General features: G+C 43.3%; 1 protein-coding gene across 1 annotated transcript in view; it reads right to left on the bottom strand.

Moving 5' to 3' along the window:
- LOC109937771 (glial fibrillary acidic protein) overlaps window positions 1-26,094 on the bottom strand; it is an 80,254-nt gene that overhangs the window by 52,924 nt on the left and 1,236 nt on the right. The window contains exons 2-3 of the mRNA XM_048614559.1: window positions 14,841-15,277; window positions 3,007-3,011 (exon numbers count right to left, since the gene is read on the bottom strand). Of these exons, the coding sequence (XP_048470516.1) occupies window positions 3,007-3,011; window positions 14,841-15,277 (442 nt within the window). The remainder of the gene's footprint in view (window positions 1-3,006; window positions 3,012-14,840; window positions 15,278-26,094) is intronic.

Genomic DNA, 26,094 nt, shown 5'->3' with positions numbered 1-26,094 from the left:
ACCACTGCGAAGCCTCTTCTAAGGATGCCTACCCTGAAGAAGTTACCCTCCTCCCTCCGGAAAAACCTCAGTGGATCTCTCTCCCACTGCAACTCTCTCGTAATCTTTTTTTTTCTGAAGAAGGGTCTGGGCCCGAAACATCAGCCTTCCTGCTCCTCTGATGCTGCTTGGCCTGCTGTGTTCATCCAGCTCTACACCTTGTTATCTTTAGATGTGGGTGATGTCATTTTGTGATATAGGTTGAAGAGCTAGCTATGATTCTGATAGTACAACTTTCTGAAATAGTGCCCTCTGCCCCTGGCAGTACCCAGTTTCCCAATGAACAGACTTGCATCTGCACACCAGTTGCAAACGCTCATATTTAGATGTTTTCTGTATGTGATCCAGGATTTCCAATCCTGTCTCTATAATCCATTGTTGAATGTCTTCTTAAAATTCACATACTTGCTGTCCAGTGAGTCCCTTCAATTAGCAACCAAACAACTGAACTCCATTAGGATAATTCGATGAGGATGGCATGCTGACCTGACCCAACCAGATTACACCTTGATGAGTGCTCACTCACCCTCTCCCCAGCAATAGGTACAAATGTAATCAAAGTAAAACTGTAGATGCTGGAAATCTGAAATAAAAACAGTGCAGCACCTGTGGACAGAGAAACAGATTTAATGTTTCAAGTCCAGTATGACTCCTTTGGAACTCATAGATACTAGCACTTTTCCCATGAAGGTAACAATCCCAATACTCTCCACGCACCCCCTTCCTCTTTGAATGAAGGAGTAAGATTTATAATCATCTTATCTTCTGCTGGTATGTCTGATTCCAATGAGATTTATAATCAACTTGTTGCTGAGATCCCTTTCCCTTTTGTGAATGGAGACATGTAGATTAGCCAGCTTCTTAGAACCATAGAAATGATATAGCACAGAAGGGAGCATTCAGCCCATCTTGTCCATCCTGATCCAAACACATCTAGATGCCCTTTCCAATCCCATCTTCCTGCACATGGCCCATAGCCCTGCAGCTTACAGCATTTAAGGTGCAGATCCAGGTATTTTTTCTAAAATAAAGAGTTTAGGATCTCCACCTCCATCAACAACTCAGGCAGCAAATTCCAGATACCCACCATGCTCTGCATAAAAAGGTTTTTCCTCACACCCCCTCCAATCCTTCTGCCACTTCGCTTGAATCTCTGACTCCTGCTTTTTGAACTTCTTGCCAGAAGAAACAGGTCCCCTCTCTATTCTATCTCTACCCCTCAATTTTTTTACCTCAATCATGTTGCCCCACAGCCTTCCCTGTTCCAAGGAAAACAACCCCAACCTCTCCAATCTCTCCTCGTAGCTACAATTCTCTAGCCCAGACAATATTCCAGCAAATCTTCTCTGCACTCTCTCCAGAGCAATTACATCTTTCCTGTAATGTGGTGACCAGAACTGCACACAATGCTCCAGGTGTGGCCTCACCAGTGTCTTACACAGTTTCATCATCACATCCCTACTTTTGTATTCTATACTTCTGCCAATGAAGGAGAGCATTCCATATGCCTTCGTTACAAACTTATCTACCTGTACTGCAATCTCTAGGGGCCTGTGCAATTGCATACCTAGATCTCTCGCTTCATCTACCCTTCTCAATTTATAATAATCCAATTTATTGTGTATTCTCTTTTACTATTTGACCCCCCTAAATGCATTACCTGATACTTATCAGAGTTAAACTCCATCTGCCACTTTCCTGCCCACTCCACCAACCACCTGTATCATTTTGGAGCTTACAGCCATTCTCTATACTATCCATTACACAACCAGTCTTTGCGTCATCTGCAGATTTCCCAATTGTGACCCCATGTTCAAATCCAAATTGTTAATATATAAAAAATAACAGCAGGGGTCCCAACACAGCCCTGTGTGACACCACTTGAAACAGCTTTCCATTCACAAGGACAACCATTGACCATTACTCTTTATTTTCTATTTCTAAGCCAATTTTGGATCCAATTTGACACTTTAACCTGTTTCCCATAAGCCTTTACTTTTTTGACCAGTCAGACATATGGGACCTTGTCAAATACCTTAAGACCCATGTTACACATAGATTATCTTAATTTTTTGATCGTTCTGTCCAGGTTGCCACTCATTCATTCCTCAATATCCTTGAGACCTTGTTTCATTTCTACTTTGAGAACCAGAGCAGAATATTTGTTATACAATACCCAGCTTTCCCTTAATCTCCAGTATGATTATCTACCGGAGCCTTTCCATACAGTTCTCCTTTTTCTCTCTTGTGCTCTTTTCCTCATCAGACCATTGACCAGTTATCAAATTTTCTTCTAACTTCCTTTCTTTTATTTGTTCATGGGATTTGAGTGTCACTGACTGGGCCACCATTGCTTTCCCATCAGTAACTATCCCAGAGAAAATCTGATTCATTAATCCTGTGTTGCCTATTGTTGATTTCTATAACGTGAACAGTTCTTGATGCAACCCTTTCCATTCTTCTGTTGTTTAAGAATCTCTTCAACCAACCTCAGCAATTGCTTTATTGCCCCAGGAGCTCCATAAGAGCGTAACACCTTGGAGCAAAATTGGGCCATTCGGCCTGTCAAGTCTGCTCCACCATTCAATAATGGCTGATATATTTCTCAACCCCATTCTCCTATCTTCTCCCTGTGATCTTTTGATCCCTTTACCAATCAAGAACCTATCTCTGTCTTAAATGCACTCAATGACTTGGCCTCCACAGCCCTCTGCAGCAACGAGTTTCACAGATTAACCACTCTCTGGCTGAAGAAATTCCTCCTCATCTCAGGTCTAAAGGGTCATGCCTTCACTCCGAGGCTGTGCCCTCGGGTCCTAGTCTCTTCTACTTGTGGAAACATCTTCTCCACATCCATTCTATCCATACGTCTTAGTATTCTGTAAGTTTCAATGAGATCATGCCTCATCCTTCTAAACCACTGCACATATGAAAAGCCCTCCAGCCCTTGGGATCATTCTTGTAAACCTCCTCTGGACCCGTTTCAACACAAGCACATTGTTCCTTAGATAAAGGACCCAAAACTGCTCACAATATTCCAAATGCAGCCTATGGTTCTCTTTTAGCTGTATAGACTGGTTTGGTATGCTGCTGGTTACCTACTTAGATAAATATATCTTAGTCCATTAAATAACAAACTAATTATCTTCCCATCATTATTCCCATCAGCGTCTTTCTCAAAATTTGTCAAAAACCAAAATCTTGGCTGAGGGCAGACAGATGTCAGTTGAAAGTTACCACTTTGCTACTTATTTGCTAATTGTGCGATCCTGCTGTGTGCAGATTGACAGCTATGCTTGATCTACGTGATTGCAATTGGGATTTTAACTCTTGAGTGGCAAATATGAAAATGGGTTGGCCTAGAAACATGCAGCTGGCACTCAGCATGGGGGGGTAGAGACCTGAAGGGTTATGTAGATGGGAAAGGCAATGCTTACCTGAGGCAGCAGTTTGCCACGTATTCCTTGTAGAAATTTTGTACATCACCTTTAGAATCTTACTAGTGCTGTGTAGCACCTCTTCATTGGTGAAATTGTCCTTCCACGCAATATGCAAGATCTTACATAGAAAACATGAGTGGAAGAACACAAACATAATGTTACATTTGCTGTTCTCTTCCATATCTCACTGAATGAATTGTGGTTGGAACTAAATTAGCATGTTGTGTCATGGCTTCATGGTAGTATTGATAATGTTGATGGTGTTGGATCCCTAGACCATGTGGACTTGATGTGGAGGTGCCGCTGTTGGACTGGGGTGGACAAATCAGAAGTCACATGACACCAGGTTATAGTCCAACATATTTATTTGAAATCACAAGCTTTCAGAGCACTGCTACTTTGTTAGGTGGAATGACATACCTGAAGAAGGAGCAGTGCTCTGAAAGTTTGTGATTTCAAATAAACTTGTTGGACTATAACCTGGTGTCATGTGACTTCTGACCTATACCAAGTGGAGTCACCAAAAGACCAATATCATGTTGCCAATTCTTGTACGCATATTGATCTCTACATCACCTTCCTGGAGATGTTGCTTCCTAGGTAGGGGAGGTGATTGACAAGGTCCTGTTGCCCAGCGGTGGCCTCTTCAGGTCTTCTCATAGATTATGCCTCGACCAAATTTTGCACAGCCTGCATGATTCTTCAGCCACCAAGGTGATGTCATCTGCAGAATCCTGACCTGTCAACTGTTAATGTTGCCATTGGATACCAACATCTATACCCACCATCACTTACTACCTGATAAGGTGACAACCAGAGGAAAAGGAATGGGGAGAGGATGCAGCCTTGCCATTCAATATCTATTCTGGAGTGTTACATGGTTGTGTGATGTACCAGAGCACTGCCGATGGATGCTATCTTGAAATCAATGAAGTTGACAGTAAATGGCTCCTGTTGGTTTAGACACTTCTCTATGTTCCCAAGTGTAAAGAAATATATTAGCACCCATTCTTGTCACCAAATGTTACATCTGATCTCCAGTAGCTCCTAAATTGGAATAGTTCCAGAATGGATATAAAAATGGTCTGGATTCGAGGTTTCTTTTCACCAAGTTTCCTCAACAACTGCCTCAATTCATTTGATAACCTTCCACTGCTACTATTAAATTCACCACTTCCATCACCTCAACCTTTCCCCTTCCTTCATGCTACCTATCCAGAGTCTTCAGTTCTGGCTATAAAATTAAATTAAGTCTGTTCTCATTCCAATGCATGTTATGTAAAAAAAGGACTCTTTCTCTCTCTCTCTCCACCCCTCTCTCTCCATTTTTTACATAAAGTCTCTACATTTGTTGTAGCTTGTACAGTTGGGTTAAGGATGCCCATGGGTTTTGTAGATGGTGTGGTATTAATATAAATATCCTTCCATCCTACAGTAATGTCATTCAAAGTGAAACAAATCCCTTGGCTTAAACAATACTGCAGTGAAAATTTCTTTGCCTTTCTCCTCAGCTCAATATCTGCTTGGCAGGCAATTAAACTGAGATCTTTTTGTATTAACTCATGGGATGCCGGTGTCGCTGGCTGGCCAGCATCTCCTGCTTGTCCCTAGTTGCCCTTGAGAAGGATGTGTTGAGTTGCCTTCTTGAATTGCTGCAGTCCATGTGCTGTAGGTTGACCCACAATGCCCTTAGGGAGGGAATTCCAGGACGTCACTGAAGGAACAGCAATATATTTTCAATGATAGTAAGAACTGCCGATGCTGGAGTCTGAGATTACACAGTGTGGAGCTGGAGGAACACAGCAGGCCACGCAGCATCAGAGGAGCAGGAAAGCTGATGTTTTGTGTCGGGACCCTTCTTCAGAAAAAAAATGTATATATATTTTCAGATCAGGAGTGGCTTGGAGGGGAACTTGCAGGTGGTGGTGTTCCCATGTATCTGCTGCCCTTGTCCTTCCGGATGCAATTGGTCATGGTTTAGAAGGTGCTGTCTAGTGATCCTCTGCAGAGCATCTTGTAGATGGTATACACTGCTGCTAATGAACATCAGTGTTGGTGGGAGTGGATGCTTGTGGATGTGATGATTATCTAGCAGTATGCTTTGTCCTGGATGGTGTTAAGCTTCTCGAGTGTTATTGGAGCTGCACCCATCCAGGCAAGTGGGGAGTCAGGAGGTGAGCTACTCGCTGCAAGATTTCTGGCCTCTGACCTGCTCTTGTAGCCACTGTGTTTATGTGGAGAGTCCAGTTGATGGCAATGGCAACCCCAAGAATGGTGATGATGATGGGGGTTTCAGTGATTGTAACACCATTGAATAATGAGGGGCAGTGGTTAGGTTGTATCTCATTAGACCTGATGTTTGTGTCACACGATTGTTACTTGCCACTAGTCAGTCCAAACCTGGATAATGTCCAGATCTTATTGCATTTGAACATGGGGTGCTTCAGTATCTGAGGAATCTTGAATGGTGCAGAACATTGCACAATGGTCATTTATTAAATAGCTGAAGATGGTTGGGCCTAAGATATTCCCCTAAGGAACTCTTGCAGAGATGTCCTGGAGCCGAGATGATTGACATCCAGCAACACAACCATCTTCCTATGTGCCAGGTTTGACTCCAGTGGCAAATTAGTCTCTGATGCCCATTGATTCCAGTTTTGCTCAGGCTCCTTGAGGCCATGCTCATTCAAATGCAGCCTTGATGTCAAGTGCTCACTCTCACTCACCTCTGGAATTCAGCTCTTCTGTCCATGTTTGAACCAAGGCTGTAATGAGTTCAGGAGCTGAGTGGCCCTGGCAGAACCCAAACTGGGCGTCACTGAGCAGGTTATTGCTGAGCAGGTGCTGCTCAAGGGCACTGTCGATGACACCTTCCATCATTTCACTCATGATCGCGAATAGACTGATGGGGCAGTGATTGGCTGGATTGGATTTGTCCTACTCATGTACAGGACATACCTGGGCAGTTTCCCACACTGTCAGGTAAATGTCTATCTTGTAACTGTACTGGAACAGCTCAGGCTAGGGAGTGGCAAGTTCTGGACACAAATTTTGAGTACATTTGCTGGAATGTTGTCAGGGCTCATAGGCTTTGCATTGCTTCCAGCCATTTCTTGACATCATGTGGAGTGAATTGAATTGGCTGAAGACTGGTATCTGTGATGCTGGGGACCACTGGAGGAGGCCAAGATGGATCATCCTCTCAGCACTTCTGACTGAAGATTGCTCTGAATGCTTCAGCCTTAACCTTTGCACTGATGTGCTGGGCTTTTCCATCAATGAGGATGGGGATATTTGTAGAGTCTCCTCCTCCAGTGAGTTGTTTAATTGTCCACCACCATTCATGACTCAATGTGGTAGGACAGCAGAGTTTAATCTGATCCATTGGTTGTGCGTTTGATTAGTTCTGTTTACCATTTGCTGCTTGGCACACAAGTAGTCCTGCTCGGTAGCTTCACCAGGTTGACCCTCACTCTTAGATATGCCTGGTGCTGCTCCCGGCTTGCCCTCTTTCATTGAGCCAGGGTTGATCCCCTAGTTTGATGGTAATGGTTGAGTGGGGGATATACTGGGCCATGAGGTTACAGATTGTGTTGGAGTACAATTCTGCTGCTGTTGATGGCCCACAGTGCCTCATGGATGCCCAGTCTTGGTTGCTAGATCTGTGCAAAGTCTGTCCAACTGAATACGGTGATGGTGTCACACAACATGAGGGAGGGTATTCTCAATGTGAAGGCAAAACTTTATCTCCACAAGGACTGGACATAAAAACTACACTTTGTAGGGAAAGCTTCTGTGATATTCTTAAAGGTTATGAGAGCCATATTAACATTTCCTCAGGGTCCCTGGTCAAGCAAAATGGTTGTCGGCTTTGGTACACTGATTCCTGATGAGTCAGTTGAAGGTGGGAGAAGGATGGATAATGGAAGCAGAACTGATGATGTTTTCCAGCTCCAAACAGGAGCAGGAACAGTCACTGATGGACTGGGAATGGTGATGAGGGAGGGTGGCCTATATGATTGGAACAGGGATTATTCCACAGACCCCACAAAAAGACAGGCTAACTGGGTCACATACGAGTCCCCATGTGAACACCCTTTAATTGGAGGCGGATGAAGAATTTAAAAAGATGTTAGTGATGTGCATTGGATCATCTTCTAATTTATGCACTCGGTCAACTACTCCCAGGACAGGCACAGCATGGGTTTGGATACACAGTAAAGCTCCCTCTACTCTTTACCAACCCCTGAGGAGCTCCATTACAAACCTTCCTGCAGCCTGAAAAATATCCATTGACTATTACTTTATTTCCTACCACTCAGCCAATTATCAATTATCAAGCCCTTTGTTCATTTTACAAAACTCCATTAGATCAATCTACAACTTTTAAGATCAAGAGATTACTCGGCACATTTTAAAAAATTGTTATAATTATATATCCAATAATTTGGCAATTTACCACTTCTAAGGTAAATATTTTGCTGAAAGAGTGCTGGTCCCTTGATTGGTAGAAAGGTCCTGTTGCTGTGGTAACTGCAAGGGTGGCACGGAGGCTCAGTGGTTAGCACTGTTGCCTCTCAGCACCAGGGACCTGGGTTTGATTCCACACTCGGGAGCCTGCCTGTGTGGAGTTAGTACATTCTGCCGCTGTCTGTGTGGGTTTCCTCCGCGTGCTCCGCTTTCCTCCCACAGTCCAAAGATATGCAGGTTAGGTGGAATGACCATGGTAAATTGTCCATAGGGTCCAGGGATTTGTGGGCTAGGTGGATTAGCCATGGGAAATGGGGGGTTATGGGAATAGGATGGGGGGCTGCGATTGGGTGGAATGCTCTTCGTAGGGTCAGTGCAAATTTGATGGGCTGAATGGCTTCTTTTTACACTGTAAGGATTTCACAATTTTATGACTTTGATCCTCTGACTGTAAGTGAGCTGCCTGACCCACAGTGGACAGTACATTGACCACTTTGTTCAAACAGAAGATGTCTTCCAGTCGAAGCTTTTATCAGAATCACACACTGCAGGGTATTGGGTCCTGAATGTGCTGTAACATGTGGTGCTCAGGCAGGACTATTTTACTCATATTGTTGTTCATCCAGCAAGTGAGATGTCCATCCAAACCACTGATGGGGAGGTCAGAAATTTCCTTCTTTAGACAGGTAGGGTGTTTGGCAGCATTTTTCCTTCCTTCCAGTCTGGGTTCAAAGCAGCAATGGCCAAATTTGGGGTTTGCAATAGGGAGAGGTAAGGCACTTGGCTTGGAGAAGAATGGCTAAAAAAAAGAAATATCTGATGTTCCAAAAAAAAAATCCACATACAAAATTTAGAATGGAAGAACTTGCAATGAATTCAGTGGGTAGCCTGACATCAACTATGTAGTAAGCTCTGAGATACTGCATTGTCTTCTTCAGTCAGTACCTTGCAGTCTAACTTCACCTTGCCATATCGGTGTGGGATACCCTGAAAGACTCCTCAGCTGCTCTGAAGTGATGGCACAAGTTTCATGCCAGGAGGCTGCAGTTCTCTGCTCCTGGCCTAGTGAGATTGCCAGTTGGTGACTATGGAAGGAAGTGTTCAGGCAGGTTTGTTGGAGTACTTGGCTCAGGTAGACATGGAACAAGAAACAGCAATCACGCTCAGCCGTTCTCCCCTGTATGGTTTGTGCTCAGAAATCTGAGCAATGGAAACCTTTCTATCTTGGGCCTCAGGTCTGAGAACCTAGCAGTCCAAGTTCAACACAGTTGGAATTAGAAGAAAGCACTTTCTATAACGGTCTCAGTGACATATCTCAGGCCTAACAGCAGAAGAGTGGCTCCTATTGCCCTGTTGTAACAGAGGGGTGGTCACTACACAGGCTAAGACTTCTCAGTTAGGGAAGGAATGACTACCAGACAGAGTAAGAGGACTAGGCAGGAACTGCAGCAGTACTCTGTAGCTATTCCTCTGGTACTTTTGGAGGAAATCGCCAACAATCTGTCCTGATCCACCCATGTCAATGCGACAGTCAAAAAAGCACAGCAACATCTCTACTTCCTCAGGAGGCTAAGGAAATTTGGCATATCCACAAGGATACTTACCAATTTTTATAGATGCACCATAGAAAACATCCAATCTGGGTGCATCACAGAGTGAAATGGCAACTGCTCTTTAGAGAGTTGTGAACACAGCCCAGTGCGTCACATAAACCAGCCTTCCATCCATTAACATCATCTATACTTCCCACTGCCTCAGGAAAGTGACCGACATAATCAAAGACCCCTCCCACCCTGGTTATGCTCTCTTTTGTCGGGCAAAAGATATTAAAGATTGAATACGTGTACAAACAGATTCAAGAACAGCTTCTTCCCTGCTATTATCAGACTTTTGAACAGACCTCTCAAATGTCAGTTCTGATCCCTCTCCCTGCACCTTCTCTGCAGCTATAAAACAGTATTCTGCATTCTGTTCTGCTATCCTGATGCACTTTGTATGGTATGGTCTGCCTGTATAGCATGCAAAACAACACTTTTCACTGTATCTCAGTACATGTGACATCAATAAATCAATCAATCTCAGAGGAAAGTAGCAACAGCCAAATTTGTAGCCACACAATTAGCTCTGTTGCTTGGAGAGGAAAGGTAAGTATGGGAAAGTTATGCTAATAGCAAATTGTAAGGGAAATAGATCTTTCTGTGGGTGCAAATAGGACTCTAGTATGGCACGTTGTCTCCTTGGTGTTTGGGTCAAGGATGTGTCAGAACATCATAGAACATTCTGGAAGGGGAAGGTGAACAGCCAGTGGTTGTGGTACACATCAGTACCAATTAAATATGTTTAAGGAAGTGGTGAGATCCTAAAAACAATGATATAGTGAGTTATGAACCAAGTTGAAAAGTAGGACCTCAAAAGGTAATGATCTCAGGATCACTATAAGTGCCACATGCCAGTGAGAGTAGGAACAGCAGGATATATCAGATGACTACATGGCTGGAGGGATGGTGTGAGGGAGAGGGTTTCAGATTTCTGGGACATCAGGACCAGTTCTGGGGAGATGGCACCAGTACAAGCTACGCAGGATGTACCTGGGCTAGACTGGGACTGATGTCCTGGGGGAGTATTTGCTGGTGCGATTGGAGAGGGTTTACACTAAAATGGCAGGGGCATGGAACCTATACAGGGAGGCAGAAGAGAGAGAATCAAGGGCAAAAATAAAAAGACAATAGGAATAGAAAATAAGAAAAGATCACCAAACTATAGCAGTAATGTTCAAGAAAGCATTAAAAGGAAGCTAGAGATACAAGCAATAAAGATATAGTTTAATGTTGGCTGACTTTAATCTGCATATAGAATAGGCAAATCAAATCAGTAATAATGCCGTCCAGGCGGAATTCCTGAACTGTGTACAGGATGGTTTTCTGGATCAATATATTGAGGACCCAATGAGAGAACAGGCTATCCTTGACTGGGTATTGTGTAATGCGAAAAGGATAATTGGCAATCTAGCTGTGTTAGGCCCCCTGGGGAAGAGTGAGCATAATATGATAAAATTCTTCATTAAGCTGGAGAGTGATATAGTTAATTTTGAGATCAAGGTCCTGAATCTAAAAAGGAAACTATTATGGTATGAGGCTTGAGCTGATTGTGACAAATTGGGGACGTTACTTAAAAGGATGATGGTGGATAGGTAATGGCAAACTGTTAAAAGAGCGCACAGAGGAACTGCAACAATTATTCAATCCTGTCTGACACAGAAGTAAAACAGGAAGGGTCATCTAACCATGGCTAACAAGGAAAATTAGGTAGAGAATTAGATCCAAGGAAGAGACATAAACAGAAATAAAGCAGCTGATCTGAGGATTTACAGCAGTATAGAATTCAACAGAGGAGGGTAAAGGGATTGATTAAGAGGGGGGAAAATACAGTAGGAGGATGAATATGGGGAACTGATTGTAAAACCTTCTACAGGTATTCAAAAATAAAAGATTCATGAAGAGAAATGTGGGTCCCTTCAGTCACAAGCAGGGGAAGTTGCAATGGGGAACAAAGACGGCAGACCAATTTACCTACTTTGTGTTCCCCAACATTTTTGGGATGTTATGCTTTGTGAAGACAGAACCAAAGTTTATTGAGAGGGACGTACTTAAGTAAATCAGTACTAGTAGGAAGTTGGTGTTTGGGAAATTGATAGGATTAAAGGCTTATAAATCCGCAGTAATCTGCATCCCAGTGTACTTTTGGGAGTCGCTATAGAAATAGTAGATGCACTGGTCACCATCTTTCAAGATTCTATAGACTCTGGAACATTTCCTATGGATTGGTAGCTAATGTAATCTCACTACTTAAAAAAATTGAGGTAGAGAGAAAATGGAATTATGGGCTGGTTGGCCTAACATCAGTAGTAGGGAAAATGCTAGAGTCCATTCCAAAAGACTTAACAGCAGAGGACTTGGAAAACTGTAACAGGATTGGATAGAATCAGCATGGATTTACAAAAGGATAATCAAGGTGACAAATCCAGTGAAATTTTGAGAGGATGTAACCAGTAGAATTGATGAGGTGGCAGCCAATCAATGTGGCTTACTTGGACTTTCAGAAACCTTTCGATAAGGTTCCACATAAGAGATTAGCATGTAAAATTAAAGTCCAATTGGATTGGGTATCGTAGTGTGCTGGCATGGATGGGGAACTGGTCGACAGACAGGAAACAAAGAGTAGGTATTATACATGGGTTGTTTTCTCAGTGACAGGCAATAACCAGTGAGGTATACAGGGATCAGTGCTTGGATCTTAGCTACTCACAATATATGTTCATGATTAAGATGTAAAATCATCATGTTTACAGATGACTCAATGGTAGGTGGGAGGGTGAGCTGTGAGAAGAATGCAGAGATACTTCAGTGTGAGTTGAACAGGCTGAGTGAGTAGGCCAATGCAGATGCAGTATAATGTGGATAAAAGTGAGATTGTCCACTTTGGTTGCAAAAACAGGAATGCAGATTATATTCTGTTTGGTGACAGATTGGAAAAGTGGGAGGTACAATGAGACCTGGGTGTCCTTATACATGAGTCACTGATAGTAAGCACCTAGGTGCAGCAGGACATGAAGAAGGCAAATGGTATGTTAGCCTTCATAGTGAGAGAATTTGAGAACAGGAGCAGGGAATTCTCACTGCATTTGTACATGACCTTGGTGAGCCCATACCCGGAACATCGTATGTAGTTTTGGTCTCCCCTGTTTAAGAAAGGAGGGAGACAGAAAGACAGGAAACTATAGGCTGGTTAGCCTGACCTTGGTCATTGGTAAGATTTTAGAGTCCATTATTAAGGATGAGATTACGAAGTACTCGGAAGAGCATAACAAAATAGAGCAGAGTCAGCATGGCTTTGTCAGGAGGTCATGCCTGACAAATTTGTTAGAATTCTTTGAGGAGGTAATGAGCAAGTTAGACAGAGGAGAGCCAGTGGACATGGTCTATTTGGATTTCCAGAAGGCCTTTGACAAGGTGCAGCACAGGAGGCTGCTAAATATGATAACAGTCCATGTGTTTAGTGCAAGGTACTGGCATGGATAGAGGATTGGCTGACTGGCAGAGGCAGTGAGTGGGAATAAAGGGTTCTTTTTCAGAATGGCAGCTCATGACTGGTGGAGTTCCACGGGGTTCTATGTTGGGACCACAGCTATTCATGTTACACCTTAATGATCTAGACGAAGGAACTAAGGGCACTGTTGCTAAGCTTGCAGATGAAACAAAGTTGTTGGAGGGATAGGTTTATCAGACTGATTCCTGGGATTGCAAGTTTGATTTAAGAAGAGAGACTGGATCAGTTACAACTGTATTCACTGGAGTTAAGGAGAAGGAGGTGTTTCTCATAGTAACCTATAAAATTCAAATAGGCATGGATAGGACAAATACAGGAAGGATATTCCTGATCAGTGGGGAGTCCGGAACCAGGGCCAACAGTTTATGGGGTCAGCCATTTAAGACTGAGGAGAAATTTCTTCACCCAGGGAGAATGGTGACCCTGCTGAACTTGTTACCAGAGAAAGCGGTTGAGGTCAAAACATTGAATGTTTTCAGGAAGGAGTTTGATATAGCTCTTAGGGCTAAAGGAATCAAAGGTATGGGAAGAAAGTGGGAACACGATACTGAGTTGGGTGATCAGCCATGATCTTATTGAATGGCAAAGTAAGCTCAAGGGGCTGAATGGCCTACTCCTGTACCAATTTTTTATTTTTCTATATAACATCTTGTCAGAATGAGTTTGGTCATTGTTGTTGAATTAGGATAATTTTAATCAGTAGTGGCAGATACATTAGGAACTGGATTAGCACTGACTAATGCATTTCATATAGGCTATATACAGCCAGCCCCAGACATATAAGGTCATTCTCTAATGCCCTGCACACCCCACATCCCCAGCTGAGCTGTTTAAAGTGTTGTTATATGCCCTTTATACACTCTGTTCCAGCTCTGAACCACACCTTGTGTAGCCAAAGGGGGGAGAACAGGAAGACTGCAAATTCTAGAGACCTGTTCTCTAGGTTCTATGGCTGAATTTAGAGAATGTGATAATGCTGAGAGATGGTCAAAGCACCAAAACAGAAGGGGTGTGGTGATTCCACGTTGCTGCCCATCTCCAGGGGAGGGAAGGGACTGAATGAGACTGCAAGTTACACTTCAGATGGAGCACAAAGTTTCAGGGATGAGGTGGCAGTGCACTTGTGGCAACCACTCTAGATGCTGGAGCAGAAAGACCAAGGTGCTATCACACCCAGCTCCTCCTGAAAAGGATAACAAGAGGAGAAAAAAATGGCTGAAGACGCCACATAAGAGTGACCCTTGTATATTCCGGGGTGTGAAGGGGGCAGCTTCAGAAAAGCATTCAAAACAAATGGAAAATAATTGGGGGTAAACTGCTTCCAGTGGTGGGAGGGTTTGGTGAACAAAGGACACAAATTTAAAATAAATGGCAGAAGACCCCGAGACAAGATGAGAACAGTTTAGGATGCAGTTGTGATCTGGAATCATTAGCTGACAGGTAATTGGAAGCTGATTCAACAGTGACTTTCAAAAAAGGGGAATTGGATAAACCTTGAAGAAATGGAATTGGCAGAATTTGACGACAAGGCAAGAGAGTGAAATTGATTCAAAGAGATGCACAGACATGATAAGTTAAATGGCCTCTTTTATTCCTGGATAGTTTGACTAATGGGGCTAGGCTTTCATTGCCACCTTCTGGTGATTCACTAGTGAGGCAAAGTCTGTCAACACAGACCCTACCCTGTCCTAGAACAGGCTCTGGAACAGCCGGGTGATCTGCCCAACTGAGGTATTAACCCAGGCAGGTAGGGCAGGGGTAAGTGCAGAGGGTGGAATTGGAAACCCAGTTGGTGTACATATCTGAGAGTGTCATACCTCTGTTTCAGGTTGTTGTGGTCCTCCAGTAGGTTGTCCCTTTCGATCTCCAGACGGGCCTTGGAACTATTCAGCTGGTCCAACTGCTGTCGCAACTCCCTGATCTCATCCAGGTACATATCCCCCAGCCGGCTAGGCTCCTTCCCCTTGATCTGGTTGAGCTCAGTGGCTAGGACCTTGTTTTGATTCTCCAGGAAGCGAACCTTCTCGATGTAGTTGGCAAAGCGGTCGTTCAGTTCCATCATCTCAAATTTCTCATTGGTCCGTGTCTCCTTGAACTCAGCGTTGAGGGCATCAGATAGGGAGAAATCGAGCTTCTCTTGGAACAAGGTGGAACTTTTAGTTGGGTAGTTGATGTGCTTCAATCGAATCATTGAGCTTCTGGAGGAACTTGGCAGAACAGACCTGTACAGAGAGAATACACAGAGAAAACTAGAGGGTATAGGTTTAAGGTGAGAGGGGAAAGTTTTAAAAGGGACCGAAGGGGCAACTTTTTCCACACAGAGGGTGGTGCGTATATGGAATGAGCTGCCAGAGGAAACGGTGGAGGCTGGTACAATTACAACATTTAATAGGTATCTGGATGGGTACATGAATAGCCAGAGTTTAAAGGGATGTAGGTCAAATGCTGGCAAGTGGAACTAGAATAATTTAGGATATCTGGTCAAAATGGATGAGTTGGGTCTGTTTCCATGCAGTACAACTCTATGACTCTATGACTCATAAATCAGCAGGAGCAAATATTTCATTCATTTTTCCCTAGTCTATTGTAATGTAAACAATTTTCATTATGCCAATTTAATTTTCTGGAGGAACTCTGTATTGCCAATAAGTTTGCTCAAGTGCAGGCCTTCCTGCTTGTTGTGAGCTTTGGACGATATTAGTAACAGTGGGCCTTGGAAGCAAAACTAAACATGCCTTGAACTAAAATTACACCATTTCTAATGCAGACACAGAGTGTAATGAGCAGGAGTGAGACAGTTGTCTCATTTGAACCTTCTTAAAAGACACTGTCCCAGCTGAAACAAGCAACCACAAGGCACACTAGGGGACAAGCTGGATGCTTACTGTATTCAGTGCACCATGTATCCCACTAGGATATAAGCTTGCTACTTCACAGCCAGTATTCCACTGTATTTACAGCCGGTATCTCAATGGATTATAGACTCACTGTTAATCCAGAGACCCAGGTAATGTTCTGGGGACCTGGGTTCAAATTCTGGCACAGCAGGTGGTGGAATTTGAATTCAATAAAAATGTGGAATTAAGAGTCTGATGATGACCATGAATCCATTGTTGATTGTCAGGAAAAACCCATCTGGTTCACTAATGTTCTTTTGGGAAAGAAACTGCCATCCTTACCTGGTCTGGACTACACATGATTCCAGACTGATAGCAATGTCGTTGGCTCTTAACTGCCCTCTGGGATTGGCAATAAATGCTGGTCTAGTCAGTGATGCCCTTATCCCATGAATGATTTTTTTTAAAAAAATTACCCCAGTGAGGTGTAGAATCATTGTGCTTTCAATCTGTAACAATGTAATGACATGGAGATAGCGTTAATATAACCAATGTTGCTGACAATTCAAAGCTAGGTTAGGAAGTAAATTGTAAAAATCACATAAAGAGGCTGTAAAGGGAAACAAGCGATTTAAGTGAATGGGCAAGAAGGTGACAGATAGGGTTTTATGTGGAGTGTAAAAATATCCACTTTGGTAGGAAGAATGGAAAAGCAGATTTAAGGAATGAGAGATTTGTTAAAATTTGTATTTGAAGAATTTGATGTCTGCCTGCATGAAACAACAATTTTGTAGACACTGCAAGCAGCTAAGGTGGCAAATGATATATTTCCTATCATTCTAAGGGGGTTGTTGGAGAAGAGCATAGGACTTTACTGAGACTAGAGCTGGAGTACTTCGTAGTGTTTTGCTTTGTTCATTCAAGGAAGCATTTATTTGTCTCAGAGCAGGGCTGAACAAAGGCTTATTAGATTTACTCCTGGAAAGAGGGCTAGCCCACAAGAGAATGTGTAGAAAAGGCCTGCAATCTGTGGAGATTAGAGAATGAGAAGTCATCTCCAAACCAGTAGGAAGAGTGGAAAAGCAGATTGTTTAAGAGACACAAGATTAGTTAAAATTCGTATTTTAACATACAACTTTGAAATGTAAAACTTTCCGAGAGGGCAGGACAGATAAATGCCAAGAGGATGTTTCCCAGCTGGAGAGTATGGAGCAGGGATCATAGTCTCAGTGTGAAGGACTGGCCATTTAGTGAGATCAGGAGAAATTTCTTCACTCAAAGTTGTCAGTCTTTGATAGCATCTATTCCAGAGGTTTCAAATGTTTAGTTGTTGAATGTATTTAAGACTGAGGTTGACAGAATTGGAGTACCAAAGAAAGTGGGAAAAGGAAAACAGGTAAAGTGAATCATAGAATCCCTACAGTGTGGAAGCAGGCCATTTGGCCCATCAAGTCCACACCCATCTCTCTAAAGAGCACCCCACCTGGACCCACCCTATCCCTATAACCCTGTATTTCCCATGACTAATCTACCTAGCCTGCACTCTATGGATAATTTTGCCCATGGCCAATCCACCCTAACCTGCACATCTTTGGACTGTGGGAGAAAACCAGAGCACCCGGAGGAAACCTGCACTGAGACAGGGAGGATGTGCAAACTCCATACAATCACCCAAGGCTGGAATCAAACCCAGGTCCCCCCTGCTGTGAGACAGCAGTGCTAACCACTGAGCCACTGCATCTCCCCAATGAATGAAGCAGCACAGGCATGATCATATTGAAAGACAAAAGCAGCAGTGATGAAATGTCCATAAATATTTAATGTGGTCAACAACTGACCTGTGGAGTTGAAAAGGTTCAAAACAGTTCTTGAAACAACCATAGGACATGAGAAGACAAAATTTATGTTGGTACAAGCCTGCTTCACTAGTAGAGTGTGATTAAAGTCTATGGTAATTTTCAAACGTATAACTATGTCAAAAAGCAAGTTCCCTGTACATATGGTTGGTCGGAGGAGGATGGAATGAAGTTACAGATCGATAATATATGGGATAGGTGTCCCGATGACCCACCTAAAGTTTGCAGCTTATATATTCAGATCGCCTATAATCAGTGAGATATTGGTGAAGGATATAGCAGAGTAGATTGGGAGAAACTGCACCCTCTCTTGAAGGGATTGAGAATACGAGGGTGTTGGTGTAGAGTATTTGGTAAAAGAAGCCAAACAAAAAACACCCTTTCAGGTAGTATGTTACTAGGGTCTAGAATGCACCTAGGACTGTGATGGAAGCAGATTCAATTGAAGCATTAAGTACAGATTAAAACAGTTACTTTAAAAAGGAAGAATGTGCAGGGTTACATGGAGGAGGTAGGAGATGGCACTAAGTGCTGAGTAAGATGCTTAATCAGAGAGCTGGCACAGACGATGGACTGAATGTCTTCATTGTGTGCTGTAACGGTTCTATGATTGCTCGATTCAGCGGGTGCTCAGGTCAAAGTTCTTGCGTCAGGGCCACTTGGCCTAGATTTACTGCCAGCGTCTCCCTCTAATCTGAGTGTTGCCCTGTGGTTCCCTGGGACAATGGTGACTTTACCTTTTCTAAATCCATTTACCAAGAAATAAAATGCAACCTTCTAACTTGGTGAAGAATGTCAGGGAAGCTCAAACTGAAGCACCCATTTGCTTGTTAACATTAATAACTCCGTTGGTTCCTGTTCTTTATCCTCAGAACTCTCCAGAACCTCTCGTTATAAATGTATAATTTATTCCATTCTGTCTAATTTAATTTGTAACTGAAAGAAAGGTCAGTGAAACTCCGAGCAGCAGTTTAATCTAGCGAGCTCCATGAGGTCCATGTAATAGCTTTCTGGTCAATTAGCTCTGGTCAATGTTCTCAAATCTAAATGCCTAATTCTACAAAGAATACAAAAGCACCAAACCGGAGGATTATAAAGAAAGAAAGAAAGAAAGAACATATCCACAGTGCAGTTCACAACTGACATGCCACCTTGATATAGTTTCTGTGGGTGAAACACCATTGCCAGTAAGATATGGTCTGAGTTCTGCCTTATGCATTAGCTCACATGACATGTACCATAGAAGGTAGGTTCTTGTTGAGACCAATATCTTGAAGTTTATGAATAACACTTTACAATGCTATGATATTTAAAGTTTTTGAGAAGATTTGGAGCCCGGGTAGCAGATGAGGTTGTAGACTTGATTGGCGAGCCGGTGTGTTTGGTTGCAGACATTTCATCACCCTGCTAGGTAACATCATCAGTGTGCCTCCAGTGAAGCGTCGGTGTTCTGTCCCGCTTGTTATTTATATTACTCTGACCCCTCGGTATCAGGGTAGCTCACAACTCAATGACCACCCTGACAGCTACTGACGAACATAAAGGATCCCATACCCACAACCAATAAAACTATCATAATATTGCTCGGGTGGTTGGCATCACTTCTGGTTCTGTTTTTCAGTCGTTTGTATATTGGGTCCAGTTCAATGTGTTTGTTGATGGAGTTCCGGTTGGAATGCCAGGCCTCCAGGAATTCCCTGGCATGTCTGTTTGGTTTGTGCCATTATGGATGTGTTGTCCCAGTCGAATTCGTGTCCTTCTTTGTCTGTGTGTAGTGAAATCAGTGGGGATTGGTTGTGTCTCTTGGTGGCTAGCTGGTGTTTGTGGATCCTTATTGTCAGTTTTCTTCCAGTTTGGCATATGTAATGTTTCTCACAGTCCTTGCGTGGTATTTTGTATATTATGATAGTTTTCTTGGTTGTGGGTATGGGATCCTTTACGTTCATCAGTAGCTGTCACAGGGTGGTCGTTGGTTTGTGGGCTACTGTGATACCTAGGGGTCTGAGTAGTCTTGTGGTCATCTCTGATACGTCTCTGATGTTCGGTAGGGTGACAAGTGTGTCAGGCCGTGTTGTGTCTTCTTCTTGTGGTCCGTCGCGGAGGTAATGGCGAATTGTGCTTTTTGAGCATCCGTTCCTTTTAAAAACTCTGTATAAGTGCTCCTGTTCTGCTTTGCGTAATTCTGGTTTGCTGCAGTGTGTTGTGGCCCATTTGAATAATGTCCTGATGCAGCTCCATTTATGGGTGTTGGGGTGGTTGCAGGCATAATTAAGTATCTTGTCCGTATGTGTGGTCTTTCTGTTTTTGCTAGTCTGGAGTTCCCCATTGTTCTTACGTTCTACCACTATGTCTAGGAAGGGTAGTTGGCTATTGTTCTCTTCTCCTTTTGTGAATTTTATTCCGGTGAGGATGTTGTTTATGTGTTGGTGGGTTTCTTCTAGTCTTGTGCATTTGATAATCATGAAAATGTCATCAACATAGCGGACCCAGAGTTTGGGTTGTCTAGTGGGGAGCGCTGTTCGTTCTAACCTTTGTATTACCACTTCTGCAATCAGTCCTGATATTGGGGATCCTATTAATATTCTGTTGATTTATTTGAATATACGGTCGTTGATGGTGAAGTGAGTTGTGAGGCACAGATCCAGCAGTTTCAGGATGCTGTCCTTATTGATGCTGTTGGTGTTGTGGAATACCTGTCTTCCTGATTCATCCAGCAGTGTGGCAATTGTCTCTTTGGCGAGGTCGATGTTTATGGATGTAAATAGTGCTGTTACGTCAAAGAATATCATTATCTCATCCTCCTCTATTCTGGTGTCCTTGATGATGTTGAGGAAATCTTGGGAAGAATGGATGGAGTGGGTAGTGTTTTCAATTAAATATTTCAAGTTTCTGTTGGCTAGTCTATATGTATATCAGAGACTTATCAGAGATGACCACAAGATTACTCAGACCCCTAGGTACCAGGGGATCAAGAATAAAAAACCCATGTGTTGATGGAGTTGACAATTTTCACATGAGTTCATTAGTTGATTACAAAGAACAAAGAACAATATAGCTTAGGAACAGGCCCTTTGGCCCTATAAGCCTGCGCTGCCACATTTTGTCCTTTCATATTAAAACTGTCTTCACTTACAAGATCCATATCCCTCTATTCCCTTCCTATTCATGTATTCGTCCAGGTGTCCCTTAAATGCTGCTATTGTGTCTGCTTCCACCGCCACCTCTGGCAGCATGTTCCAGGCACTCACCACCCTTTGTGTGAAAAACATCCCTGTCATATCTCTTTTAAACTTCCCCTGTCACATCTTGAAACTGTGTTCCCTCATAATTGACCCCTCCACCCTGGGAAAAAGCCTCATACTTTCCACCCTATCCATGCCATTCACAATCTTATAAATGTGAATTAGGTAGCCCCTCCACCTCCTGCATTCCAGTGAAAACTGGTATTGTGGTGAACAGAACTGCATGCAATATTCCAAGTGTGGCTTAACTAAAGTTCTATAAAGCTGCAGCACAACTTGTCTATCCTTATACTCAATGTCCCTCCCAATGAAGGCAAGCATGCCATTGGCCCTGTTTACTAGCTTGTCTATCTGCACTGCCACCTTCAACACCCAGATCTCTCTGCATATCAATACTCTGAAGGGTTCTGCCATTCATTGTATAATTTCCCCCTGTACATGACCTTCCAAAAATGCATCACCTCACATTTGTCTGGATTAAACCCCATCTGCCATTTTTCTGTCCATGCCTCCAACTGATATATATCCTGCTGTATCCTCAGACAATCCCCCTCACTATCCACAACTCCATCAATCTTTGTATCACCCACAAACTTACTAATTAGACCAGCTATGTTTATTATTTATTTATATGGACCATGAACAGCAGAGGTTCCACCACTGACTCTCCATTCTAAAAAGCATCCTTCCACCACTACCCTCTGTTGCCTATGACTAAACCAGTTCTGTATCCGTCATGCTAGCTCACCCCTGATACCATGCGACTTCACCTTTTGTACTCGTCTGCCATGAGGCACCTTGTCAAAGGCCTTACTGAAGTTGAATAGACAATAATAACCGCTTTTCCCTTAATGATCTTTATCACCTTCTCAAAAACTTGATCAACTTAGTGAGGCATGATCTTCCCTGCACAAAACAATGCTGTTTCTTGCCCATCAGTCCATTTGCTTCTAAATGCTTATCAATCTTGGCCCTGAGAATCTTTTCCAATAATTTCCTTATCACTAATGTGAGGCTCACAGGCCTGTAATTTCCTGGATTATCCCTGATACCCTTTTTAAATAATGGGATGTCTTTATTAGTGCTGGGCCAATAGGTGGATTCACACACAAATCTCTTGTACATTTCTGTGCCATGTGCCTTATATGTGTATGAACCAGCACATCTTGACATAAGCTTGTGGAATGACCACTTGCTTGTCTTTGAAGATTACATTCTTAGCCAGTCCCAGTTCACCTCTGAATGACAAGAAAGAAAGTACGAGCTCTGGGACCTGTTAAATTTCTTTTTTGGTTCTCTGGTGATGATGACGACGACGATGACCTGTTTTGAGTTGGATCTGCAGTTGTTGGTTGCTGAATCTGCTCTGCTCAGCAGTCTTCAAAGTGTCTAAGTTCAACATTAAGATTATCTTCCAATTCAAGTTCGATAATATCCATTTGTAAGTCTAAAGGAACAATTTTGATCTTAGTAGGCTTGGAACTTGGCTAAGAAGTTCGTAAGTAGTCATTTGAGAATGTGGTTTGTATTGAAATCCTGAATCATATCCTTAGATCTTCACGAATATCTGAAGTCATGTAGGTGTACTTGACAGAGTTTTCAATAGAACAGTTTAAATGGTTTGTGGTTAGTATGAACAATGAAATGCTTGCTGAAGAGATACATATGAAACTTATATCCCAAAAATTATAGAAACATTCTCTTTCTTTTTCAATGTAGAGAATTTTACCCGAGCTGTCGTACAGTTCTTTGAACCAAACACAATAGGCTTGGTGTCCTGTAATAGACATGCTCTGAGACCTTTCTGGGAGCTTGGAGGAGCCATAATATTGAAGAACACTTTCTGGATGATAAAGGATTTAAAAGATTGAAAAGTATCCTGGTGATCTTGCTGCCATATATGATGTGCTTTTGTGGAAAAGAACTCAAGGAAAAGGTACCTTGGTCACAAAAAAAAATCAGAAAGTGCTGAGATGCAAAGTTAAAGAACTTGAGACTCCTTTATAAACCATCTCTCTTTTCTGGTGTAGACACCTTCTATTTTGATAGGATCAGGCCTAATACTGTTTGACAAGTAGCTTGACCTGAAGAAATTGGGTTCTTGCTGAGTGGCTCATGGCTCATGCTGAGTTGACATTTTTTTTGAGAAACAAGACAATGCTTCCTTGCTGCTGTCATGAGCTGATTGTGTTTAAGCTCTCCAAGGACTGTGATGTCATCTGTGAGCAGAGACAATATGGTAGATTGTCGATGGTGTGATCCACATGTTGTTTGAATATATCATGACTAATGGTTAACACAAATGCGAACCTGTGGAAATAGGATCTACAGAAACGTGTTCTAAAAGTTGTTAGTTACTATGACTCTGGGGAACACATCTGTCCGCACTGGCAGACTAAAGATAGAAGTTCGTGTTGTAATAAAGGTGCAAAAGGAGTCCATTCTGATGATCTGTAGCAACCATGAAGGTGGATAATGCCATTGAAAGACGAAGTGTAATCTAATGTAAGCATTTAGCTTATTGTGTGCAATCTTATGGACTGAAATACAGGCAGAATGTCATGCTATGTGTTCGCTTTCCATCCTTATTATGCTCTTTATGCTTCGTAAAAATATCAGAATAGGAATCTATATTGCACTGTAGTATATCTTCTGCTCTTGTTGCTTCTCTCTTTTGTACTTGTTGCTTTGTAAGTCACAGATTTGGACCTGTAGGTGGTGTTGCCCCCCCTCCCAAGAAAAAGTGAATAGTGATGTCATGTGCACCCTGTATTTTTGCCCCATTTCTGGAAAACAAGGTGGCAAAATTGATCAGTGTCTAGACACAGGTAAATCCTTTTTGATGTATAAACCAGTTTTTCGGTGTTGCTCCAGGACTGTTTTCTTAGATTGGAGATGTCCTACGGCTTAATTTAAAATATTCCGGTATTAAAAATCAGATCAGTTGTCAATATGCTTTTTTTTGAAAGCGAGAGTGTGTTTTTTTTTCCCAGGTAATGCTTCAGTACAGGCTTGTAGCACTTTTGGTTGCTGTTGCAACGTCAGCTCTGAATTCAAGTAGTTGTTTAGAAACCTACTGTGATCATCTTCTCAGCATTTGAATACAATTAGTTCCCACTAACAAGCTGCCACCGTTAGGTTTTAATACCCACTTGTTGTCATGATGATATGGTTTCTTGCGCCAAAGGCTGGTATGATATGGTCTGAAGGCTGCCCTGTGTGTTAGTTCATGTACATATCATAGAAAGCAGCTTTTCGTTGAGACAGATATCTCATGGTTCATTCACAACATAATTTACACTGTTATAACCTCATGTATCCATAGTCTGTGTTTATTGATATTATTGTGCATTATGTACATTTCACAGTAGGCATTGATGTAATGTAGGAAAAATAGAAGCCAGTATGCACGAAGAAAGATCCCACAAGCAGCAATGTAATAGTGACCCGGTAATCTGACTATGTGAGGTAGCAAGAAATGCAGATGCTGGATTCAGAGTCAATACAGTGTGGAGCTGGAGGAACACAGCAGGCCAAGCAGCATCAGAGGAGCAGGAAGGCTGACGTTTCAGGCTTAGACCCTTCTTCAGAAATGCTTTCTCCCCACAGATACTGTCAAACCTGTTAAGTTTCGCCAGCAATTTCTGTCTGTGTTTCTCAGTGATTAAATAGTTGTATTTTCATAATTTTGTACGCTGGGTTTTGACCCAGGTCAATTCTCATATCTGCAAAGTAATATTCTTATAACTCACTAGGAGGCGACATTTATCTAAAATTGCTTCGCACCAACTGATGGTTGATGTGCGAATCAAAAGAACAACTAAAGATTTGAATAATAAAGAATGTATTCATCAGTCTGTGAAATACAATGGCCCCTTTGCTCCTTTAGTCTCTCCCAATATGAGACGATTTTTTCTCTCTTTTTACTCACACTGAGACCCCTCCCAACACACCTTTTTCATCTCCCGACTCGGTTTCCTCACTGTCCCCCTGACTGATTCAGGTCACTCCTCTCTCACCCTTTCCCTCCAACACTGAGACCAACCATTCCCTCACATTTCCCTGATTTACCTACTTTCCCAGCAGCTATACCGACCACCCCTTCTCACAACCTCGCTCCCTCACTACCAGCACCGCACACTGTGGCACCCTCCCTCCCTCACTCCAAGCCCACACTGTGGCACCCTCCCTCCCTCACTCCAAGCCCACACTGTGGCACCCTCCCTCCCTCACTCCAAGCCCACACTGTGACACACTCCCTCCCTCGCTCACTCTAACCCCACACAGTGACACCCTCCCTCCTTCCCACACTGTGACATCCTCCCTCCCTGTGACACCTTCCCTCCCTCACTGTGACACCATCCCTCCCTCCCTCACTACCCCCTCCACACTGTGACACCCTCCCTCCCTCCCTCTCTCACTCTAACCCCACACTGTGACACCCTCCGTCCTTCCCAGACTGTGACACCCTCCCTCCTTCCCAGACTGTGACACCCTCCCTCCTTCACTACCCCCTCCACACTGACACCCTCCCTCCCTCACTCCAATCCCTCACTGTGACACCCTCGCTCCCTCCCTCAATAAACCCCCCCCCAATGCCACCCCCCCCCCTCCCCCCCACACTGTCACACCCTCCCCCCCTCACTCCCCCCCCAACACTGTGACACCCTCCCTCCTTCCCTCACTCCCCCCAAAACTGTGACACCCTCCCTCTCCACTCCCACTGAACACTGACACTCACGCCGTCTCCACACCCCCCCTCCAACACTGACACTCATACCCCCTCCCCATTGCCCCCACACTGACACTCCCTCCCTCCCATTTCCCACACACTGGCACCCACCCCCTCTGCACTCTGCCACATTAACTACAACCCCCTCCCCCACACCGACACTCAACTCCTCCCCACTCTCTCCTCCCTCACTTCAGCCCCCCAACTCTGACACCCTTCCTCTCCGCTGCCCCCCAACACTGACACTCACCCCCTTCCCAACTGCACCCACACAGACATTCACACCCCTTCCCCAATACTGACACCCAACTCCTCTCCAATCTCTGCCCCCACCACACCAATACCTACCCCTTTCCCACTCTTCCCCCCACA

The sequence above is a fragment of the Rhincodon typus genome, chromosome 30 (genome assembly GCF_021869965.1).
Source record: "Rhincodon typus isolate 14 chromosome 30, sRhiTyp1.1, whole genome shotgun sequence".
NCBI lineage: Eukaryota > Metazoa > Chordata > Chondrichthyes > Orectolobiformes > Rhincodontidae > Rhincodon > Rhincodon typus.
The sequence above is the reverse complement of the archived record's forward strand: the minus strand, read 5'-3'. Positions and strand labels throughout refer to the sequence as shown.